Raw genomic sequence first — 21,196 nt, forward strand, 5'->3', positions numbered from 1 at the left:
TTGCTGCAGATTTCCCACCTTTAGAGAATCTAAGATGCTAGACTGCACTGGGAGATATTTCAATATACCTTTGCACCCTTAGCTGGCGTTGTGTGGCTCTGCTCTGTTCCAGAAGTAACAGTAGGCGCATATAAGGACCACTCAAGCACAGTGACACAAGTGTCTTTCTCCACACTGTCTGCACCCTCTTGACGCTTGGCTTAAAACCAAATATCTGTGCCAGTGTGCAAATCTCTAATTTGGGATCTTTTTTAGATGGAAAAATGCCATTCCACAGGGAGGTGGGTGTAGATTTCTGCAATTACACAGCATGTCCACCAGAAAGAGCATTACTAAAGGCACATAACTTGCTCTTTTAACAGATACTTCTAACCACAGGCTTGTCACCTTTCAAACAGAAACCAAAGCAGTACCTCTATTGGTGCTGAATCAGTGGAATAACTCAGACCAAAAATTCTCGAGGGACTTTGCGGTCAAAGTGCCCTTTCTGTGGGATCTGGCCATCAAGGAAATAATGTTTTGTTAATGTGTGCACTGATGTCCACATTGAGGCCTAACTAATATCCTGGATAGGCATGCCGTGTGCAGTGCAGTGGTAGCAGCCTTGGCCCTGGTGGAAAGGACCCTCTATCTGTCTAGAAGCTGCTTCCTGGACATCTCTCAGTAGATCTTAATGCAGAGGGCTATCCACCTGGATAAGTTAAGCTTCTGCACTGCCTTTAATTTGTTTTCCCTGGAGAACCAGACAATGAGGTCATTATCTACCCCAAAGGTTTTTGGTATGATTGATTACAGGAAAGTAGGATCTGCTTTTATGGTTACCCCCACTTTTTGCCTGTTGCTATGCTGTTTCTGACTGGGATCCTGATAATCAGGACCCCAGTCTATGTGCTTTCTCCCCTAAATTGATATGGTAAGTACCTAGGTACATCCCAGATTGGACAATGGTATACCCTCATCAGTCCGTAGTATATGGTACAGAGGTATCCAGGCTAAAAAGTACACCAGGGGTCCCTCATGGGCTGAAGCATGCATTATGCCATGGAATTGGACAGGTTTTCTTGGTGTTGGACCCACTGACCCTTCAGATCCCACTACAGAGTCTCAGGGCCATTCGCACGGAGACCCAGGACCAAGGCTTAAACACTGGGATTAGAGGACGGACTTCCTGAACCGGAGAGAAGACCCCCCCAACACCGTATCTAGGGTGGTTCTGATGAAAGGAAGCTTGTCGGGTGTGACTTTGGCACGTTGGTAGTGAACCTCAACAATGTCAGCTGTCTGGAGGTAATTTACAAGGGACTGTGGCGAGCCTACTTTCAACAGCACCTCATCAAGGTAGGGGGAAGACTGGTAAACCCGACCTCCGAAGGTATGCTACAATCACCAGCATCACCTATATTAACACCTGAGAGGCACTGTTGGCACCGAATGGAAGCACAGCAAACAGAAAAAGCTCCTGGCCTACCCTGAACACAAGTTGCCCATCTGGGCCCGACAGGAACATAGAAATATGCACCCTGCAGATCCAATGTACCAGGATCCAGGGCATATAGAACATGAGCCAGTGTGAACATCTTGAAAATGTTTATCTGTAGGAAGAAAATGACAGATCAAATATAAAATAGAACATACGCCTGTTACCTTTCTCAGATCTTGGAAATTACAGTAGCAAAAAGCTCCAATTTCCGAGGCGATTCTCTGACTCCTTTCTGCAAAAAAAGCCCGAACTTCTCGAATCAAAATGGACAAGTGCTCCTCTGAAAGCCGCTCTGACATGAGTGGACAATGAGGTGGGTCAGAAAAGAATTGCAGGGCATGGTCCTGTTGAACTATCTGCTGTGCAGCCAGTCATTTATATGGCCTGCCACCCACTGAGAAAATAACAGATTTTGCTTCCCAGAGGGTGACTGTGTGCCACTAAGAGCAAACTAATAGTGCTTGGAGGCTGCTGTCAGAGGTGTGGGAGACTGGGAGGGTTGATGTCCCTGTGGGCCTGGTCTCTTAATCCTTCCCAACCCTGAAAGGACTCGGGTACTTGCTAGGATGGTGGGGACTGGCATGGTCTGCAAGTGAAACCCCTGGTGATGCCTCGAAAAGTGCAAAACTGTTTAAGACACTGCCTTACGGGAGAAGAGACTGAGGGAGCGTACTGTGGCTCTACTTTCTCTAAAGTGCTCTAGGGTGAAGTCAGCCTTATTGCCAAATAGGCAAGACCTGCCAAAAGGCATGCCCTTGAGTAAGCAAGGCGGCTGTGGCTCTCGTCCAGGTGTGGTGCCGGACCACCACACCAGTTTCAACTGCGGTGTTTTTAGTCTGTCATTACCAGGCCTGACCATGTGACACATCTGGCGAGGCCTTAGCAATCCAGAATGGTTTGTGCCGAATTAGTGTGGGACTAATGGCAAGATTTCTGACCATGTCCCATAATTAATGGGAGTACCTATCCAGCAAACAGCTGGCAATGACAAACTAAAGGGTGAGGTTAGCTGAATAGAAACTTGTTTCTCAAATGCCCTTGATTCTCTGGGGAGTCTTAGTGTGGGTTGAACCTGCTAGTGGAAGCCTGATCTATCAGACACTACAGAGTTGGGCGTTGCATCACAAAGACAGGATCACCAAAAGCAGGTCTGTGGCATTGTGCTACCTACTTATTGGTTGGCAGTAACAAGTTTTGCCCAGGTACCCATGATGATGCTAGTCAAAGCTTCATTGGAGGGCAGCATGGGGTCAGACTAGGTCTGCTCAGGATGCAAAACATCAGTACGAACACTGGTTTTCACCTCAGATGGCCTTAAGCTGCCTGTCTGATAACCACTACAAAAAGAACTATTGATGGGCAGAAAGCTGAACAATGTCATACATTAACCCCAGTACAGAGATCTGGGCCTAAATCCATCTTTTTTTGCTCCCCATGCCATTCCAGTTTAGAACCAGCTATATGAAAATAAGTCTTGACCCTGTTCCCTAAGGAGCCACGGGTATGCACAGACATGGGTCCCTTGCTCGCTGTGCCACTGGATTCAAGCTAGCCTGGCTTATGAGGGGTGACACCCAGAAATCGGTCCAAGGATGCTTGTTTCCAGTCCAGGGAGGACCTGGCCTGGCAGTTTGGGCTGGATTGTTGCCATGAGGAACAGGGTCAAGACTGATTGGAATATGGCTGGGTCCAAACTGGGGTGGCATGGTGTAGGAAGCTGGGTTTCTGTTGTAACAACGCCCAACATTTTGCCAGATTTCTGATGCCCTTTGACTTGATGTGCCCTGGGTCCCCGCCAATCAGGTTCCCAGGGCCTGTGTTCTTTCCCAAAACTGCACCTTTGTATCCCCAATTGGCACCTCTCTGGCCACAAGTCCCTTGTAAAAGGTACTATGGGTACCCAGGGCACTGTGACCAGGGAAGGCCTCGGAGGGCTGCAGCACATATTGTCCCACCCTTGGATGTCCAGTACCTTACACACAGACACACTGCCATTGCAGGCTGCATGCTTTGGTGCAGAGAAAAGTGAAGAGTTGACATAAGACACACATACTCACTGCCTATGGTATAGGTAAGACACCCCTCTAACTGGGTACACTATACCACTGGGGAGGGTACAGTTGCTTGAGCACTGTATCCCTACAGTGTCTAAGTCCTACATTGTAAGTGCAGTAAAGCCATAAAAGATTATATGGTCAGGGACTTTGTCATTACTCACTCCACAGCACCATAATGGTTTTACTGAATTCTGGGAAGTTTTATATCAAACTTCTCAGCACTATAAACCTACACTGATGCCAGTGTGGCATTTATTATCAAGTGCGCTCAGAGGGCATCTTAGAGATGCCCCCCTGAAAAACCACCAGCCTCTTTCCTACACAGTGAGCAAAAGAATGATGGATTAAACCCAGATCTATGACTGAGGGAAAGAGTGGTTGAAAAGTTTCAGCACACATCCATCATCCTGTTGTGTTTTCTATGTTCGCTCTAAGTGGCCATGGGTATGACCAGACGAGGGTCCCTTTCTCACTGTGCCAGTGGATTCCAGCTAGCATGGCTGATGAGGGGTGAAATCCAGAAACCCAGAAACCGGTCCTAGGATGCTTATTTCCAGTCCAGGGAGGACCTGGCCTGGCAATTCGGGCTGGACTGTTCCCATGAGCAACAGGGTCAAGACTGATCTGCATATGGCAGGGTTCAAACTGGGGTGGCATAGTGAGCAAAGGAACAATGGATTAAACCAGGATCTGTGACTGGAGCGAGTGGTTGAAAAGTTTCAGCACTCCACCCATCATTCTGTTGTGTTTGCTACGTCTGACAACCACAGCAAATAAGTTTGTCTCTTCTGCTGGGGGAGATGCCAGCCCCATGTCCAGGTAAATGTATGGTTCAGTGGCCTCTTGTGGTTTCAAATAGAAATAATCTATAATCGGAGGGGAAATTTAGCCCCGATCATTGCCATAGGCTGGATGGATTTTGTCAGAATCGTATCCGAAGCATCTTGGGATTGCTGGAATTCAGTTCCTACGCAAAGGTGCTGTTTTGACTGAATCAGAATTAACGAATAGTTTCTTACCTGTCGGTGTAGTTATGAAACTTGAAGATCTTTCTGGATTCACTATGCTGTGCATTATTCCGCGGTCTAGTGGTTGGGTCCAGAATCGTAGTCTTTTCTTTTTCCGTAGCCCAGGTGGGCGTCGACGTCCCACCTTTTGGTTTCCTTCCGTGACGTCGGCACGCTTCCTGCGGAAGCTCCCCCCCCCTTGGGCGCCATCTTCGGATTCTTTTGTTTTTTTCTCGTTTTGTGTTTTTGCGAATCCATGGCAACGTTCAAGTAAGTTTTTTAATCCGCTTTGTCGTTCAAGGTATCTGTTTCAGTGTTGACCTTGTCTTCTACCACCTGATTCTCCAGCCTCATCTTTCTGGCGGAGGTGGGTGGGTTCGCTAGTGAATCCAGAAAGATCTTCAAGCTGCAAAACTACAGCAACAGGTAAGAAACTATTCGTTTTGCAGCGTGAATCTTTCTGGATTCACAATGCTGTGCATAGACTTTGTAGCGGTTTGTTATTTTTGTGGCGGCTGGGTGGAAGATGACCGTTGGCTGTTGAATATATGTTGAAGCACTTTCTGTCCTACTTGTGCTTCCTTGTTCATTTGTATATCCACACAGTAGTGCTTAGTGAACGTGTGCACTGAGGCCCATGTTGCCGCCAGGCAAATGTCTTGAATGGGTGTGTTAGCCAGGAAGGCTATTGTTGCTCCCTTTTTCCTAGTTGAGTGGGCACGCGCCCCCTCCGCTAGCTCTTGGTCTGCTTGTTTTTTGCAGAATTGAATAGTTTGTGCGATCCATCGTGCGATGGTCCACTTTGTTACTGGTCTACCCAGGAAACTGCTCGCGAAGGACACAAAGAACTGTTTCGTCTTCCTGTGTTCCTTTGTTCTTTCTATGTAGTGCATTACTGCCCTTCTAGCGTCCAGAGTGTGGAGTGCCCTCTCTGCGCTTGTGGTTGGTTTTAGAAAGAAACTTGGTATTTGAACTGTTTGGTTGATGTGAAACCTCAACACCACCTTTGGCATGAAGTGTGGGTCCGTTCTCATCACCACCCTATCATTGTGAATTTGGATGTAGGGTTCTTGTAGCGTTAACGCCTGTAGTTGGCTCACCCTGCCCAGGGAGGTGATCGCCACCAAGAAGGCTGTTTTCATTGTTCGCATTTGCAGGGAAGCCTTATGAATCGGTTCAAAAGGCGCCTTCATGAGCTCGGTCAGGTCTAGATTAAGGTTCCATGCTGGTGGCGGCATCCTCTTAGGAGGCGCGATCCTTTTTGCCCCTTCCATGAATCTCTTTACTATCTGTGACGTAAATAAACTCTTTCCAGTCTCTCCTCGTGTAGGCCACAATTGCTGCCAGGTGTACTCTCAGCGAGGATGAGCTTAGCTTTGCTTTCAGCAGGTGCGTGAGGTACCTCAGCATTGTTGACTCCCTTGTCATCTTTCTGTGTAGCTTCTTCTTGCTGCACCATTCTGTGAACCTTCTCCATTTCCCCAAATAGCACCTTCGTGTGCTAGGCCACTTTGCCTCTCGCAGTACCCGCAGGGTGCTCTCCGGTAATCTCAGGTGCGCAAACTCTATGTCTGCAGGAGCCATGCTGCTAGGCTGAGGCTCTCTGGTTCTGGGTGTAGTAGTACCTCTCCGTTTTGCATGGACAGTAGGTCTTTTCTTCTCCCGAACTTGTGGGGTGCACCTTGTGCCATTTCCATTATCTGTGAGTACCATGTCTGCCTGGCCCATTGTGATGCCCCCAGGATCAGAGTCATGTTGCTGGTAATGCACTTGTTGATTACCCTGTGTATCAGGGGTATCGGGGGGAAAAGAGTAAGCAAATGTCCTCGACCAGCTTATCCATAGGGCATTCCCCAGGGAACCTCCCTGGTTGCGAAGCTTTGGCATTTTGCATTCTGGTGTGTTGCAAATAAGTCTATAGTCGGTGTTCCCCACCTTCTGAATAGCCTTAGCGTTTCCTGTGCATTGAGCTCCCACTTGTGGGACGCCGATGTCTGTCTGCTGAGCCAGTCTGCCTCCACATTCTTTCCCTGGTAGATGTATGGCTAGCAGGTCCATCTCCATATCTCCTGCGCTAGGTTCGATAGCGGCGGAGATTGCGTTCCTCCCTGCTTGTTGATGTAGAACATAGTCGTCGTGTTGTCCGTCTGGATCAACACTCTCTGGCTGTACAATTTTGTCTTGAAGGCTTTCAGGGCGAGGAACACGGTCTTCAGTTCAAGGTAGTTGATGTTTGACCGCATCCACTGGAGTCCACAGACCCCTCACCCTGAGCTTGCTCATGTGCGCTCCCCATCCCTTCTGGGATGAGTCTGTGGTGATGATCACCGTTGGGGTCGGTGGTGTTAAAGGCTTTCCTTTTGTTAAGTTCTCCATGTTCCACCACAACATCTCCTCCTGCACTGCGTACGTTACAACCACTAGATCTTCCCAACTCCCTGTAGCTTGTGACCATTGTTCTTGCAGCCATTCTTGGAATGGTCTCATGTGGAGGCGTACATTTGGTACTAGATGTATGCAGTAGGCCATCATGCCCATGACCTTGCTCGCTGTCCTCACTGTCAGAGCTCGCCCCTTCTGGTAGAGGCGCGTCTCCTTCAGTAGCGCCTGAGTCCTCTTGTCGCTGGGGAACACCTTGCTCTGTATGGTGTTTATCTGAGCCCCTAGGAAGACCTTTACTTGCTCTGGTTCCATAGAGGATTTCCCCCAGTGAATGGAGAATCCCAAGTCCATCAATGTCTTTGTCACGCGCTGGGCATGTTCTTTGCATGTCCTGTGTGAATTCGCCTTTATTAGCCGGTCGTCCAAGTAAGGGTATACATGGATCCCTTCCCTTCTCAGGTGCGCTGCCACTGCTGCGAGGCACTTGGTGAAGACCCTTGGTGCGGATTTTAGTTCGAACACTAGGGCTGTGAACTGGTAGTGATGTTTGTTGATGGTAAATCTGAGCAGATGTTTGTGCCGCCTGTTCATCGGGATGTGCAGGTAGGCGTCTTTGAGGTCTATGGTGGCCATGAAATCTCCGTCCCCTATCTGGGGAATGACCTCCTGTAGAGACGTCATTTTGAACTTGTGTTTTTATGTATTTGTTCAGGAACCTGAGGTCCAGGACGGGTCTTAGTGTTTCCTCCAACTTTGGTACCAGGAAGTAGGTGGAGTACACTCCCTTGTTTCTTTCTCGGTATGGTACTGGTTCGATGGCCTCCTTTTGGAGCAGTTCCTCCGTTTCCCTTTGAAGCAGCTCCAATTCTTTCCCTGACTGCGCTCTTTTTTAGTTTTCTGTTTGGCGGTGTCCTTTCCAGTTCTATACAGTATCCGAACTGTATGATGTTCAGTATCCACTTGTCTGTTGTTATCTTCTTCCTTTCTCTGAAGAAGTGACTTAGCCTGCCTCCTACTGGTGTTACATGTTCCATGGTATTTGGTCCGTGTAACCCTGTGTTGGTCCTTTGCTGGTTGTGCCAGTATTGTTTTTGGTGTCCCTGCTGTGCCTGGTTATCTCCCTGTTTGGACTGCTGGAAGGTCTGGTGCGACGTTCCTGGCTGGTTTCCCCCTCTTCCGTTCGGTCTCCGTGACAGGGTACCCCTCTTCATCCCTCTGAATTGTAAGGCCCCCAAGGGCCTTGCAGTGTCGTTTTTCTTTTTAAGCTGGGTGAGTTAGTCATCCACCGGCGCTCCAAACAGTGTCTCCCCTTCGAATGGGGTGCTAAGAATGTTGTGCTGAACCTCTTGTTTGAAACCTGAGATCCTGAGCCAGGCTTGCCTTCTTTCAGTGATTCCCAACATCATCAGCCTGCTGGATGTGTCTGCTCCATCCAAGGCTGTTTTGAGGCAAGCGTTCGCCACATTCTTCCCCTCCTCCACGAGGTGTGAGGCTCTATGTTGGTACTCTTGTGGGAGGTGCTTCATCAGCTGCCAATTTGGTCCAGGATTTGGTACTGGTGCCTATTAAGCAGGGCGTTTGAGTTCGCCATGCGCCAATGCATTGCTGCATTCCTTTCTATTTTTCTCCCAGTTAGGTCCATCCTCCTGCTTTCCTTGTCTGGCGGTGGCCCTGAGGTAGTCGGCACATTTGCCCTTTTCCTTGCGGTCGCCGTGATAATGGAGTCCGCCAGGACTGTCCCTCTGATGTACAGGGGACCTTTCGTGGAGTGTTTGTATTTCTTCTCTGTCCTCGGTGTAACGGACCTGCATGTCGCCGGCCTCCTTCCCCTGAGCCATGACACTTTCAAGCATTGGGAGATACTGGCTCCTGGTCTGCGTGGGGAGTAGGGTCTCCAATAGGAAGTCAGACTTTGGTTTTTCTTCGTCAAGTTTGACTCCAAACGCCGTTGCCGCATTATTGATCACCAAATTGTAAGCCCCAATGTCGTCTGGCGGCGAAGGCCTCGAAGGGTACGTGTCTACGCCCTCTTCTGGACTTTCGGTGTCGAGGTCCTGCCATTCCAGGTCCTGCGTCCCAGAGGATGCCGAAACGAGGCACGTCCTCTGGTCGTCGTCACCCTCCTCCTCATAGTAGAAGTCTTCATCCTCTTGATGTTAAAGAGTTTCGGGGCTCTTCTGCGGCTCTTCGGCCTCGAAATCCTCCTCCTCTTCTTCTACTTCGACGATAGCCGTTGGTGTTTTCGACGGAATCGTGAACTGTTTGAGGCGTTCGTCGAACTCCTTTCTTTGTAGGATGCTGTCCATTTCGGCCTCGAGCCGTTTTTTCCTTTCTTTCCAGTTTGGCGGTCTGTTCGGCGTCGGACTGTTCGGCTGGTCTCTTTGCCGTGTCATTCGACGTCGAAATGGGCCTCGTTTCCTTTGTCGACATCGAGGCAACCTTTGGGGGCTTCTCTTTCGAAGTCGGACGTTCCTTTTCGGGGACGTGCTTCGGCGACCTTGGCTTTTCGCCGGTCTTCGTCGCCTGGGAGTCCTTCTCGAAGGATCCGCTGGGGGCTCTGTCCTTGGATGCAGCTGCGGCCGACGAGGTTTTCGGCGCCAGTGCTCCCTTCGAAGACTTCGACTCAGTTTTTCGAGAGTCTGATTCAGACCTTCGATGGTCTGTTGGGGCTTTTGGGGTCGACGACTCTCCTACCTCTTTAGAAGTTTTCTTATCGGTCTCTTCTCCTGCGACGTTGTCTTCCTCGTCGGTCGAGAGTCCCAGGTCTCGAAGGGATGGTGGTTGGCCCTCCCCCGGCATGGTGTAGTTGGCCATTCTCGGTCGCTCTCTGATGCGGAGAGTCTTTGGTGTGAAGGCCGAGCAAGCGTTGCAGAGGTTGCAAACCGGGTGCTGGTCCTTCTGCGCGTACTTGTGGTGGCAGTTACGGCAGAATTTTAAAGGGGTGTTGTCCATTTCTCGCGCTCAGGGGGCCCCCTGTATGCGCATTCTACGTCGAAGTTCTCGATGTTCTCCTTCGTCGTCCCAGCTTATTGTATGATCTTCTTCGTCGTCTTCAGTCTTTTCCTGCAAAATTCGACTCTTCTGTGTCTTTTCCTGTCCAAAACTCTGGAGCCTCTCGGGAACGATCCAGACCCAACGGCGGAAAAAAGAATCTGAAGATGGCGCCCAAGGGTGGGACCTTCTGCAGAAAGCGTGCAGACGTCACGGAAGGACACCAAAAGGTGGGACGTCTACACCCACCTGGGCTACGAAAAAAAAAAAAAAAAAGAAAAGACTACGATTCCGGACCCAACCACTAGACCGCGGAACAATGCACGGCATAGTGAATCCAGAAAGATTCACGCTGCAAAACAAGGGCCTGTCGTATTGGGATTTTTGCAGGACGGGGTCAAGGTTGAGACTGACTCAGTTCAGAGGCAGACAAGACAATACGATTAGCGTCCTTCTCTAGCATCACGGTCAGAGTTGAGGTGGCAAGAACTGTTGTGGATTGTTATACTGGTTGTCAGGTCGACTACTGGACGTCGGGTCTACTCCAGAGCTGAACCTTGGAGGATGTGGCCTAATCAGACCCTCCAGGATATCGCGATTTCGCGATTTGCCGCGAAAAAGGCACTTTCGTTAAAATGCCGCGATTTTTACCAAAGTGCCCGCGAAATCGGCACTTTAGTAGAAATCGCGGCATTTTTACAAAAGCCGCTATTAAAGTACACTCTATTGGCCGGATGATGGAAACCACGGTGGATAAAAAGATTGATAGGATTTTTTTCGAAACTGACTCAGAGCAAACATCACTATGGAATGAGATCTGGACCAGCAGATGGCAGTGCACACTAACATTTTGAGACCGTGCTGCTTATTTTTTTCAGTAAAGTGTAGTGTGTGGTCTCAGACTCTCTGTTCAGTGATCTTCAGTCCGTCCCCGTCTCTCTTGAGGGAGCGCAAAGGGTTGTACACGAGGAACCGGGCTCTGACAAGACGCCGGGCTGAGGGTGGCTCCTTCACTACATGTTCAGATGGTTCTAAAATACAATCTCATTTCCAAGTCTATGTTAAAAAATACATGCTAGCTGTGAAAAAATGACACCACGAGGTTAGTTTAACTGTTCATGTTCTGTCTTAACGTGTATACAAAGCCAGAGATTTTACAGGTGGTTCTGACGTGGAACCTTTGAAATATTCGAATGATTTATTCCCTCAAATAGAGCTTGACATTTCCCATGGCGAATTCTCTTTCCGAGGCAATTTTGAAAATAATTGGAATAAATTATGTGTTTTACAGCACCATTTGATATGATATTAATGGAAAGACACCTTTTACTCATAATTCGAATATTGTGGGTATGTATTGTGACTTGGTAATGTGGCATACATTTTCCACTTTCTAAGCGTGTAAAACACATTTTAATCATGTCTCTGTTGGAAGCGCCCATTAAAACAGAGTATCAGTCATTTCAATTGCTGGGAATCTAATTGTAAGTGACAGGTTGGCAGATGTATGCCATATGTCAGATGGCTGCAGTTCAGATTATTGACACTTTATAGGTACAGACAGTTGTCAGAGCTGTGTTCCTTTTATTCACATTAAATACACTAGAAACTGAGCTTATGATAACTGTGCCAGACTATGGTGGTGCAATGTATCAATGAGCATTCTTGAATGTACTATGAGAGTGACTTAATTTAATGTATGAGTACTATGAGAGAATCTTTGGATGTTTTCTGTAGTCAAATATTTCTTCTGTTTTGTTCCTCTTTGGTGCATATCCTGAGAACCATGCACTTGTGCAAAAAGTTATGAAAGCCATTGTCTAAAGTCCTATAAAAGGACATGTCTTTCCCTGTACCGGGGAACCCCCTCATTCCTGCCAGAGAGAAGGTGAATCTATGCCGGATTTCATATAGAACTTTACAAAATAAATTGTAGTTAGGAATTATATGCTTTACCACTGAACCTATTGATGGCATATCTTTAGTAATTTGTCTATTAATTCCTTATAAAAACTTTCAAAACTACTTTGTTGTAGGAAAAATGGCCAAATAAAATGCCGCAAAATTGCCGCTAAATTTCCATTTTTGTGCCGCTAAATTTCCATTTTTGTGCCGCTAAATTTGCTAATCCATGCCGCTATATCCTGGGGGGTCTGCCTAATGTCTAGGGTAGTTAATCTTAAATCTGGGGAACCGGGTTAGAATCTCTGCAATGACGCTCTATATCCTGTGATTCTGGCCAATTCACTTTATCTCCCTGTGCCTATCAAAAATGAATGTGTCCGTCCGTAATGCAACTGGTGCTCATGTAAAGCCCTCTGATACCTTCGGGTCAAGTTCGCACTACATAAAACACCGGGGGGTGGAGGGGGAACCTCAAGTGGATTCAGGAGCACAGACTGTGACAAAGACAGATCTGCCGGTGGCAACCAGACAGGAGGCCTTCTGTGGATCTATGGGACCCATAGGCACCAGAGGGAGCTTGCACTCTCCCAAAGATGTGCTACCTGGCTTCCTTGAGAGCCTCCCATCAGTTGCGGCATCACAGACAGTCCTTGTAATTCATGGTGCTCCTCTGCAGGGTATTGGGGAAGACCCTTGACATCCTCACAACTTTTCAGAGGGAGAGTGACGAGTGGGATGAGTCCAGTTTGGCCTAAAAGTTTATTTTTTTAGTCCAACCACAATGAAGATCTGTTGCAGGTCTGTGCTCTTGATTCAGAGTGGGAACAGAGTGTACAAGATTTTCTGCTGAGTTCAGCAACATGCAGCTTGGCTATGCGATCCCGAATCACCTTCAGTTGTTTAAAGGCATACTTCTCACACAACTTGGAAGTTGAATCTTGAACCCAAACACCAAAGACATACCATGTGGGGATCAGTCACAGACAATTGCCTGAAACAGGCTTAAACCCTGTAATTTGAAGAACGCCCTGTTCTCTTACACACAGGAGAAAAATAGTACATAGAGAAAGCTCCTAATATGATGAGAAAAAAAATTGGGTGCTACCTCTGGGTCTGCGTACGAAGGTGTGGAAATAAAAGAACACAAGTCAGCCCGCTTGAGTGCTTCATATATGCAGCACCAACCATTACTTCCAGGGCAGAGCTGAGTCGACAGAGCTGCACAATGCTATCTACCACGGCACAAAGGCTATGCTGAAAAATCTTCTGGATTCAGCCTGGCACCTGAGGATATTCTAAAAGTGAGGAGTCAGCAGTTAGAAGTAGCTATAAGAATAACGAGGAACTGTATACTACATATGAAGATTTGTTCATCATTTGCTGCAAAACTATCCATTGAAGCAAGACAAAACAATGAAAAAACACTACGACACTTAAATGTTAACATCACATATTTGTTTCTGATAAGAGCAATGCCCAGTGTGTAAACCCTGAAAGACCGACTTGGTCTCCCTAAAGTATAGAAAGTGTGGAATCTTTGAAGATATTATGTGAGACAGTGCGTTAGATTTTCATATTCATGTAGAGTGCTTTAAAAAGAAATAGTCTCCAATTTGTAAACTTATCTTTTCTTTTTCCTATCACAGTTCAGAACACGGAGACCCCACTCTTACTGCGAAGGGATGGAAATGGTTAACATGGAAAGAAGCTGGACTGCATGATGCCCTGATGAAGGAGAGTTGGAATACAAGGGACTTCAAAGACTCTAAGAATGATTAAAGATCGCTGCTAAAGCAGGCTGTGTTGCAACAAGCAGTCCAGGTGCAAGCAAAGGCATCAACCTACTTCTTAGAGCGTGTGACTGCAGAGAACAATTCACAGCCACGTGTACGAAGAGGAATAAGTGGACATGCAGATGCGGTGAATGGACCAGGGGGCTTCACTGCCAAGCGAAAGTTCCCTGCTGATATGAGGACCAGGTCTCTTTCCCCGATGTTAGAGAGAAAGAGGCTTCCTTGCCCAAACAAGTGGGGACCAGGTGGCTTTCTGGCAAATACAAGAGGACCACATGACTTCTAAGCTCGAGAGAGGACAACTTGGCTTTCCCACCCATGCAAGAGCACCAGGTGGCTTCCTTGCCCACGCAAAAAGACCAGGTGGCTGGCTTTCCTTCTCATGAGATAACCAGGTGGCTTCCATGCCTCATGTGAAAGGACCAAGTAACTTCCTTGCCCATGTTAGAGGACTCGGTGGACTGCACATGTGAGCCTTCCCATTCATGTGAGATCTAGGTGGCTTCCCACCCACATAGAAAAGCACTAGACTATTTTAAAGCCAATAGCTGGAAAAAATGGTGAAAGAGAGAAAAGCTTCATAATACGTAAAAACTTTCAACTTCTTTAAAAACAAAATGTAAAGAAAGAAACACAAACTTTATAGTTTAAGAGCAACCATACTTTATTTTTTTACATAACAAGCTTTCTGAAATGAAACAAGAAGCTTGCAAACACTTGAACAATACAATAATAAAATGCAGTTAGATGGTAAATGATTCTCCATTCAGAAGGCTGAAGATTATTGTCAGCTAAACCTTGAGCAACTAGTTATTCTCCTGGGAAGAGTCTGAAGCCAGCTTTGGTTGTTTTCTCCTTCTTTTGTTAAGTAAACTACAGTACTAATTGTAATAAGTTACACAGAAATGTCAAGAAATACAGAAGGATGACTTAAAAAATACCCAACAAAGTTCACATCCCACGAACTGGCAGGCGGGTAACTAGACTTAACAGTTGGCAAAGCCTTACAACAGAATACACAACCAGTTGTGCCTTACAACACCTTTAGAATAAGCAGCACACATGTGCTAAAAAGTGAAGATATACATTAGTAACCGCTGCGTTATTCAATACGTGTGATACAACTGAGGTATAAAGAAGTTAAAAGCTTACTTAAAAGTGTTCTACACATCCATAGTTTGTTTTCCTAAATGCTCTCCTGTGCGGAAGAGGCCTTTTGCAAATGCTCTCGTGGTGAGCCTAACTGGCACAAGTGGTGCAAACTCCAACTGCACACTAGAGGCGGCTAAGGCAAAGGGGATCCTGAAGGCGCTGAAAAGGGGCTATGAATGCACAGCCCCACAGCCTTTTTATTCCCTTCCCATGGCTGCGCTCAGTATACACTGAAGCAAAATCCTGTGCATCTCAGACGGCCAAGTCTGGACTATTGTACATTAGGAGATAACGTGTCAAAAAAGTTGGATTTCCTTTCTCCTTTGAATAATAAAAAAAAAAAAATAAAGACCTTTACAACACAAGTACAGTCCCAGCAACTTTTTTTTGAGATTGCATCAATACAGCCTCCAAGTAAGTCACACAAAAATAAAAGATTAAATGCTAAGCAGCCAAAAGTCATGATTAGTAATATCCGTAGAAACTTCATTATTCGAAAAACACAACCAAATCGTACAATTTACAGTCACATTCTATTTGTAAACAGTTAAAAAAAAGCCACCGACTTGGTTTGCATCATAGGACACAAAACAGTTTTAAGTTTTCAAGGCAATGGCAGCATGGCGAGATCTGCATGTTAAAATATTTTTTTTATTTTTTTTTATTTTTACCCTTGCTTAGTCTTTTCCATTCTTTGACTAAACAAGCATAATACCATTTATGGCAAAGAAATAATAAATGTAACTTTTTACTTTTGCAAGAACGCATTTTCAAGAACTTTTTTTCCTAAACATTTAAAACTCTTCAGCCCTCCCGCTCTTCTCCCCACTATACAACATACTATCCTGTAAGCGTGGGGCTCGCATACAAGTTATGCATAGTTACTAAATATCTGTCTCCAGGAGCCAGTCAAAGGTTCCTCCTGGATAAAAACACAGTCACAAGCAGGAACATTTAGCCACACAAAGTGTTACAAAACAAAAGGAAAAAAGTCAAATAGCTACAGCATTCTTCGCAAAGCATCTTTAGGTCACTAAAAGGATCAAAAGTTAACGTTGCAACGTTAGCAGCCAGAAAACCATCTGGCTCATTTCTTTTTGGCAGAGAAAAGTATTCGAGCGTCAGTGCTATAGAGTTCGATTCTTTCTACAGGAAACACAAGTCCCTTGGTCTGAATTCTTATATTTAAACACATCTGGGGATGGGGATTTTTTTTTGATTTTTTTATTTAATATTCCTGAGAACCATGTTCTTTCACCTCTCCCCTACCCTATGGATCTAGGAGACAGGAACAGAAATCAAAGAAAAAGAAAACAAATAAGAAAAAAAGAAAAACACGGTCAAAAACACTGTTTGATATTCCCAGAGATACAAATAATCTTCATCCGTACTTTCTTTTTCCCCCCATATTTTTTAAATGATGGAAGAGTAAACACTTGAAAAAAAAAATTAAAAAAGGAAACATTTTGTAAACAAGAGGTCGCGGCCAGGGCGCCTCCGAAAGAAACTCACTGAAAGTGCTGCCCGCCCTTCCTGACTCGCAGGCTGGGGGGGATACATATCACAGCTGTGGCCACAGTTTGATTTCATTTTTATATACATTTTCTTTTCTTTATTAAAACCGCGGAGCTAAATTCTTTTAGGTTTCAACACGAAAAAAAAAAATCTGGTGCAATACTCTCTGCAGGAATTGAGAGAGGTCAGTCGTCACAACTTGATCTTTGAACTCTGTAATACCACAATACAACAGGCATACAATCAAGGCATAGTAACAGGCCAGGAAAAAAAATCCTTATTGGATTTACCAAGGCCTTTTTTCTACTTGAGTGTGTTCATCTTAAGTACATCTCGGAGAAAACACACTTGAAACTCTCCTCCTTCTCCAATATTGCCTATTAGCTGGAGAAAAAGGATACACCATCGGTCAGTGCAAGTTGAAAAAAAGCTCCATCATTATCAGCACAAAAATTCTTTTAAATAAAAAATGGAATTCGGACACCATGATTATTACACAGAACGAGCTTGACTGCATGCGTTCCGATTGTAATGTGTATATGTGTAGCACTGTGTGGAAGTGTTAACTATATACTTATTTTTCACATTATAATCTTGGCCTACATAATTCAAGTATTTTAACTGATATGTTTTGGGCTAAAACAAAGTGTGGAAAATGTGCAGAAGGAAACTTTCCACAGGTGACCCCACCTCCCCAGTTGTAGGTGGACAGTCCAAATTAGTGCTGCTTTGTTAGGAATTGCTGAGGTCAAACGACATTACATGGACTCTCCACCTAAGTGGTCAACCGGAAGAAATGAACCAATGGGAGATTGACTTCCCATCCCCCGGGGGTCACTGCTGCTTGAAGTGCCCCACAGGCTTGTGGAATAGGATGGGGTTCCCCAGAGAGAAGTGCCATGAAGGTCCCCGGTGCCAGTGCCAGATAGCCCAGAGCTATTCCAGTGTGAGAGATCATTGCGGTTGGAAAAGCTGTGGGAAGCCTCCATGGATCCTAGCCGACTCTGAGTGGAGCCCATCGACTGCCAGCCGCTGGGAGACGGAGTCAGAGACTGGCCTTGTGCAAAGAAGCGACTAATCTCCTCTTCACTGGCAAACTCAGCAAGGATAGTAGTGTTCCCCAAAACACACCTGCAGAAGTAGAGGAAAAGAAACACTTGTCATTCCAGAAACGGTGTGGTATGGAATTAAAGAAGATTCTCGCAGCAAGCAATAGGTATAATCACCACATTTCGGATAGATAGGCCTCAATGGTAGAAAAATAATCCTTTCTGTGGCGGGGTACATGTAAAGGTAACTCATCCATACATGAAAACGTACTTACCTGTAAGAAAAGGTTACCTTTGGAATCAATATTTCTGTTGGGTACTCTATTTACCTGCAGATTAATCACCTTTGAATATTCACCAGGCACCAGACGGAACAGGAACCTACAGCAACAGCTCACCAGCACTGGTAGAGGGAGCAGATTACTTTATGATGTTAGGTACAGAATCATAACGTTATAGGGTGGGGCATAAAGTGGCAGGACAGGTACCCTGATATCAGTTCAGTTTTGTTCTTCCCCTTTTGACGTGCTTGGCGCTTCGTTTTGTTACACTCTGTGGAGAATTGTTTCATAATGGTGCCGATAGGGGCATTTACCCTCTAAAAAGGTCTGGTTTCAAGCCCTGTCGCCAGTGCAACAGCCAAATGTTCATAAGAGACCCGCATGTGACTATGGTGTTTCAGGTCCAGACTCGAAACGTTGTCTGGTGACCTCTGCCAGCAGTTGCATCTGAAGGCCATGAAGGAGGATAAGGCCAAACTGTTCATAGCTCACACTGAAGAATGTAGTTGGGGCGCAGCAGGACAAGCGCAGTCACAGTCTAGATCCAAGTCACCACCAAGGTCGTCCAGGTCCACCTGGTCTTCGAAGGAATAGAGGAACAAGAAGACAAAGAAATCTTCCCCTCGAAGGTAAAAAAAGAAAATAGACTGGTAAGTCAAAGTACTTTCCAACCCAGTCTCAGGGGGCTGACCCCCGACTAGACAACTGTCTCCACTCCCACTTCCTCCTCTTCAACCAGCGCTTGTACTCTCTTTTCTGGAGCACCCAGGGAGAGATTAGTCAGCCTTCATGCAGGCTATGCTGGACCTTTTGAGGAGGGTGGCCGTCGCCTCTGGAGACACATTGGGCCCATGGGACAGATTGCTGGCTTCTACTGCCTTATCATATGGAGTCTCTTAGCACTATACAGATTCTTATCTGTGTTGTCCCTGCCTTTTGGGCCTCTCTTAAGCACACTGACTTTGGATCAGACGTCTGTAAAAACCTCAACTCTGGTCAGGGCTGAACCTACTTTGAGTCTAGTACTGTTGCATCTCAAGAACGCTGCCTGGGTTATGGAGTTGCAGACCCATCGTCTCGATCTAATTTATGGCCAGTCAGCACCATTGCATACCATTCAAGTTCTTGAAGCTGCCTCTTTCGAGCTTCAAGGACATAGATAATTCCTAGCCAGCCTTGTCCTGGAGCCTCCTCCTCATTCCGAATGTCAGGCGGCAAATGCCAGCCTGGCAGTGGAACCTCTGGTTTCAGTGGGCCCAGCATTTGGGATGCCTCACTGACTCCATCCAGACCCCACAGGAGATGGCCCAATTCTTCTGTGGTGGCAGACTGATCTGTGCCCGCAGCTCTCGCTTTCCCAACCAGACTTCATGGTTACAACAGGCATGCCCCTGCTGGAGAGTGGGGTCCGCTGGAAGGATTATTTTACTTACCCTGTAAGCTTCTATTCCTGGCATGTAGTGATGTAGATTCACATGCTCTACATACTCCTGTCATCTAGTGTTGGGTTTGGAGTTGTGCAACTTGTTTTTTTCCAAGAAGTCTTTCGAGTCACGAGGTAGAGTGACTCCTCTCAGAGATATTGCGAATGGGCATCAACTCATTTGTTAAGATTGTTGTCCCGCAGGCGGGTGAGAAAGGAGTGCAAGGAAAATGTCAGAATAAAAAAGTCCATACAAAATGTTGATGTACTAGAAAAAAGCGTAAAAAGTAACTGCAACGCCACAGGCATCCGGGGAGGAGGGAGGGAGGGAGGATGTGAATCTACAGCACTACATGCCACAAACAGATGCTTACAGGGTAAGTAAAAATTCGTTCAATGGCATGTGTGGCTGTAGATATATACACTCTGCATACACTGTAAAGCAGTCCCTCCTTCGTAGTGGTGGCTAGAATGTGGGAGTTGCAGTAGTTTGAAAAAGGGTCTGTTACACTGCCTGACCTACATTAGTGTGTTGGCAAGCTAACATCTTCACAGTAGTGTTTAATGAATGTTTGTGGGGTAGACCATGTGGCAGCTTTACAAATGTCAGCTATGGTACTATTAGCTAAAAAAGCTAAAGTCGCTCCCTTCTTACGAGTGAAGTGTGCTCATGGAGTAACAGGTCTTTTAGCTTTAACGTAGCAAGTTAGAATGCATTTAACTATCCATCTGGCTTTGCCTAAATTGAAGAGGCTACCTTAGGAAGGAATTCAGGGTTAGTCCGAAGAACTAGTTTGTCTTTATGTATTTAAAAGAAAGGTTCTTCCAAGGTTTGTGCCTGGACCTCACATATACACCTGAATGGGAATGACAACTAGAAATGACACTTTCCATGATAGAAATTGAATGGCATGAGTGCAGAGGCTCAAAGGAGAACCCATGAGTAAGTGCATGTCCCTGAGGGGACATGACTCGCTTGAGTCCTTCCATGAATGCTTTAATGACTAGAATTTTGAAAAGCGATAGATGCAGTCTTTTGGACAGTTCCCATGAAGCACAGGGTCAAGACTGCATATTTGCATATGGACAGGTATAAACTGGGGAGGCATGGTGAGCAAAAGAATGATGGATTTAACCCAGATCTCTTGACTGGGGGTGAATGTTTTGATTTGCTCTGAATTCCGTCCATCAATTGTGTCTTTTGCTTTCTCGCCATAAGTGCGCCGGGTACACCCAGATGTGGGCCCCAGGCTTACTGTGCCACTGGAATTCAAGCTATCCTGGCTGATGAGGGGTTAAACCCGAAACTAGTCCTAGGATGCTTGTTTCTAGTTCAAGGCGGACCTGGTTTGGCAGTTTGTTCCTATGAAGCACAGGGTCAAGACTGCATATTTGCATATGGACAGGTATAAACTGGGGTGGCATGGTGAGCAAAATGATGATGGATTTAACCCAGATATCTTGACTTGGGGTTAATGTTTTGATTTGTTCTACATTCCAGCCATCAATTGTGTCTTTTTTGGATAGGCAGCTATTGCAATCTAATGAAAGTGCATTAGAAATGTTACTTGTGCAAATTAAGCAAGTAATAAATGTCTTGTACTGAGGCTTTGATGGGATTAATTTGTTTTGGTTGGCAGTAGCAAACAAAACGTTTCCATTTTGCAGCACTACAGGCTCTAGTTGTGGGTCTGCTTGCTTACTTAAGAACCTCTATACATTCTGATGGTAAGTTTAAATAACCAAATTTTAATACTTCAGGAGACAATTCGCTAGGTTGAGTACCTTTGAGTCTGGTTACCTGATATGTCCCTAATCCTGAGTGAGAAGGTCCAGCTTGTTGGGGAGCTTCTGGTGTGGGACTACGGAGAGATACTGTAGTGTTGTAAAACATTGTTGACGTGCCCAAGTGGGCTCTGGAAAGATAGTGGCGAGAAGTATTTGCCAGAGTTTCCGAACCAGAAATGGAATAGGAGAGGCAGGAAAGCATAGGCAAACTTCCCTCACAAACTCATCCATACATAGTGCGTTGCCCTTGGATAGTGGTTGTGGGAACCTGGAGGCAAAGTTTGGGCATTTTGCGTTTTTGGCTATGGCGAAGAAGTCTATCCGGGGGGAAAACCCACTTTTGAATGTAGGGAAGGAGGACTTGAAGGTCGAG

General features: G+C 46.0%; 2 protein-coding genes across 12 annotated transcripts in view; one reads left to right on the plus strand and one right to left on the minus strand.

Moving 5' to 3' along the window:
- LOC144785932 (uncharacterized) overlaps window positions 1–14,120 on the plus strand; it is a 217,411-nt gene extending 203,291 nt beyond the window's left edge. For both annotated transcript variants that reach the window (XM_078664804.1, XM_078664803.1), the window contains exon 10: window positions 13,469–14,120. Coding sequence is in view for 1 of the 2 variants with exons in the window: in XM_078664803.1 (XP_078520929.1) it covers window positions 13,469–13,543 (75 nt within the window). In the remaining variant the exon portion in view is untranslated. The remainder of the gene's footprint in view (window positions 1–13,468) is intronic.
- Window positions 14,121–14,261: 141 nt separating this feature from the next.
- TNRC6A (trinucleotide repeat containing adaptor 6A) overlaps window positions 14,262–21,196 on the minus strand; it is a 281,908-nt gene continuing 274,973 nt past the window's right edge. For all 10 annotated transcript variants that reach the window (XM_078664812.1, XM_078664809.1, XM_078664811.1 and 7 more), the window contains one exon: window positions 14,262–17,413. In XM_078664812.1, coding sequence (XP_078520938.1) covers window positions 17,041–17,413 — 373 coding nt within the window. In that variant the 3' untranslated portion in view covers window positions 14,262–17,040. The remainder of the gene's footprint in view (window positions 17,414–21,196) is intronic.

Source organism: Lissotriton helveticus, chromosome 10, assembly GCF_964261635.1.
Source record: "Lissotriton helveticus chromosome 10, aLisHel1.1, whole genome shotgun sequence".
Lineage (NCBI taxonomy): Eukaryota > Metazoa > Chordata > Amphibia > Caudata > Salamandridae > Lissotriton > Lissotriton helveticus.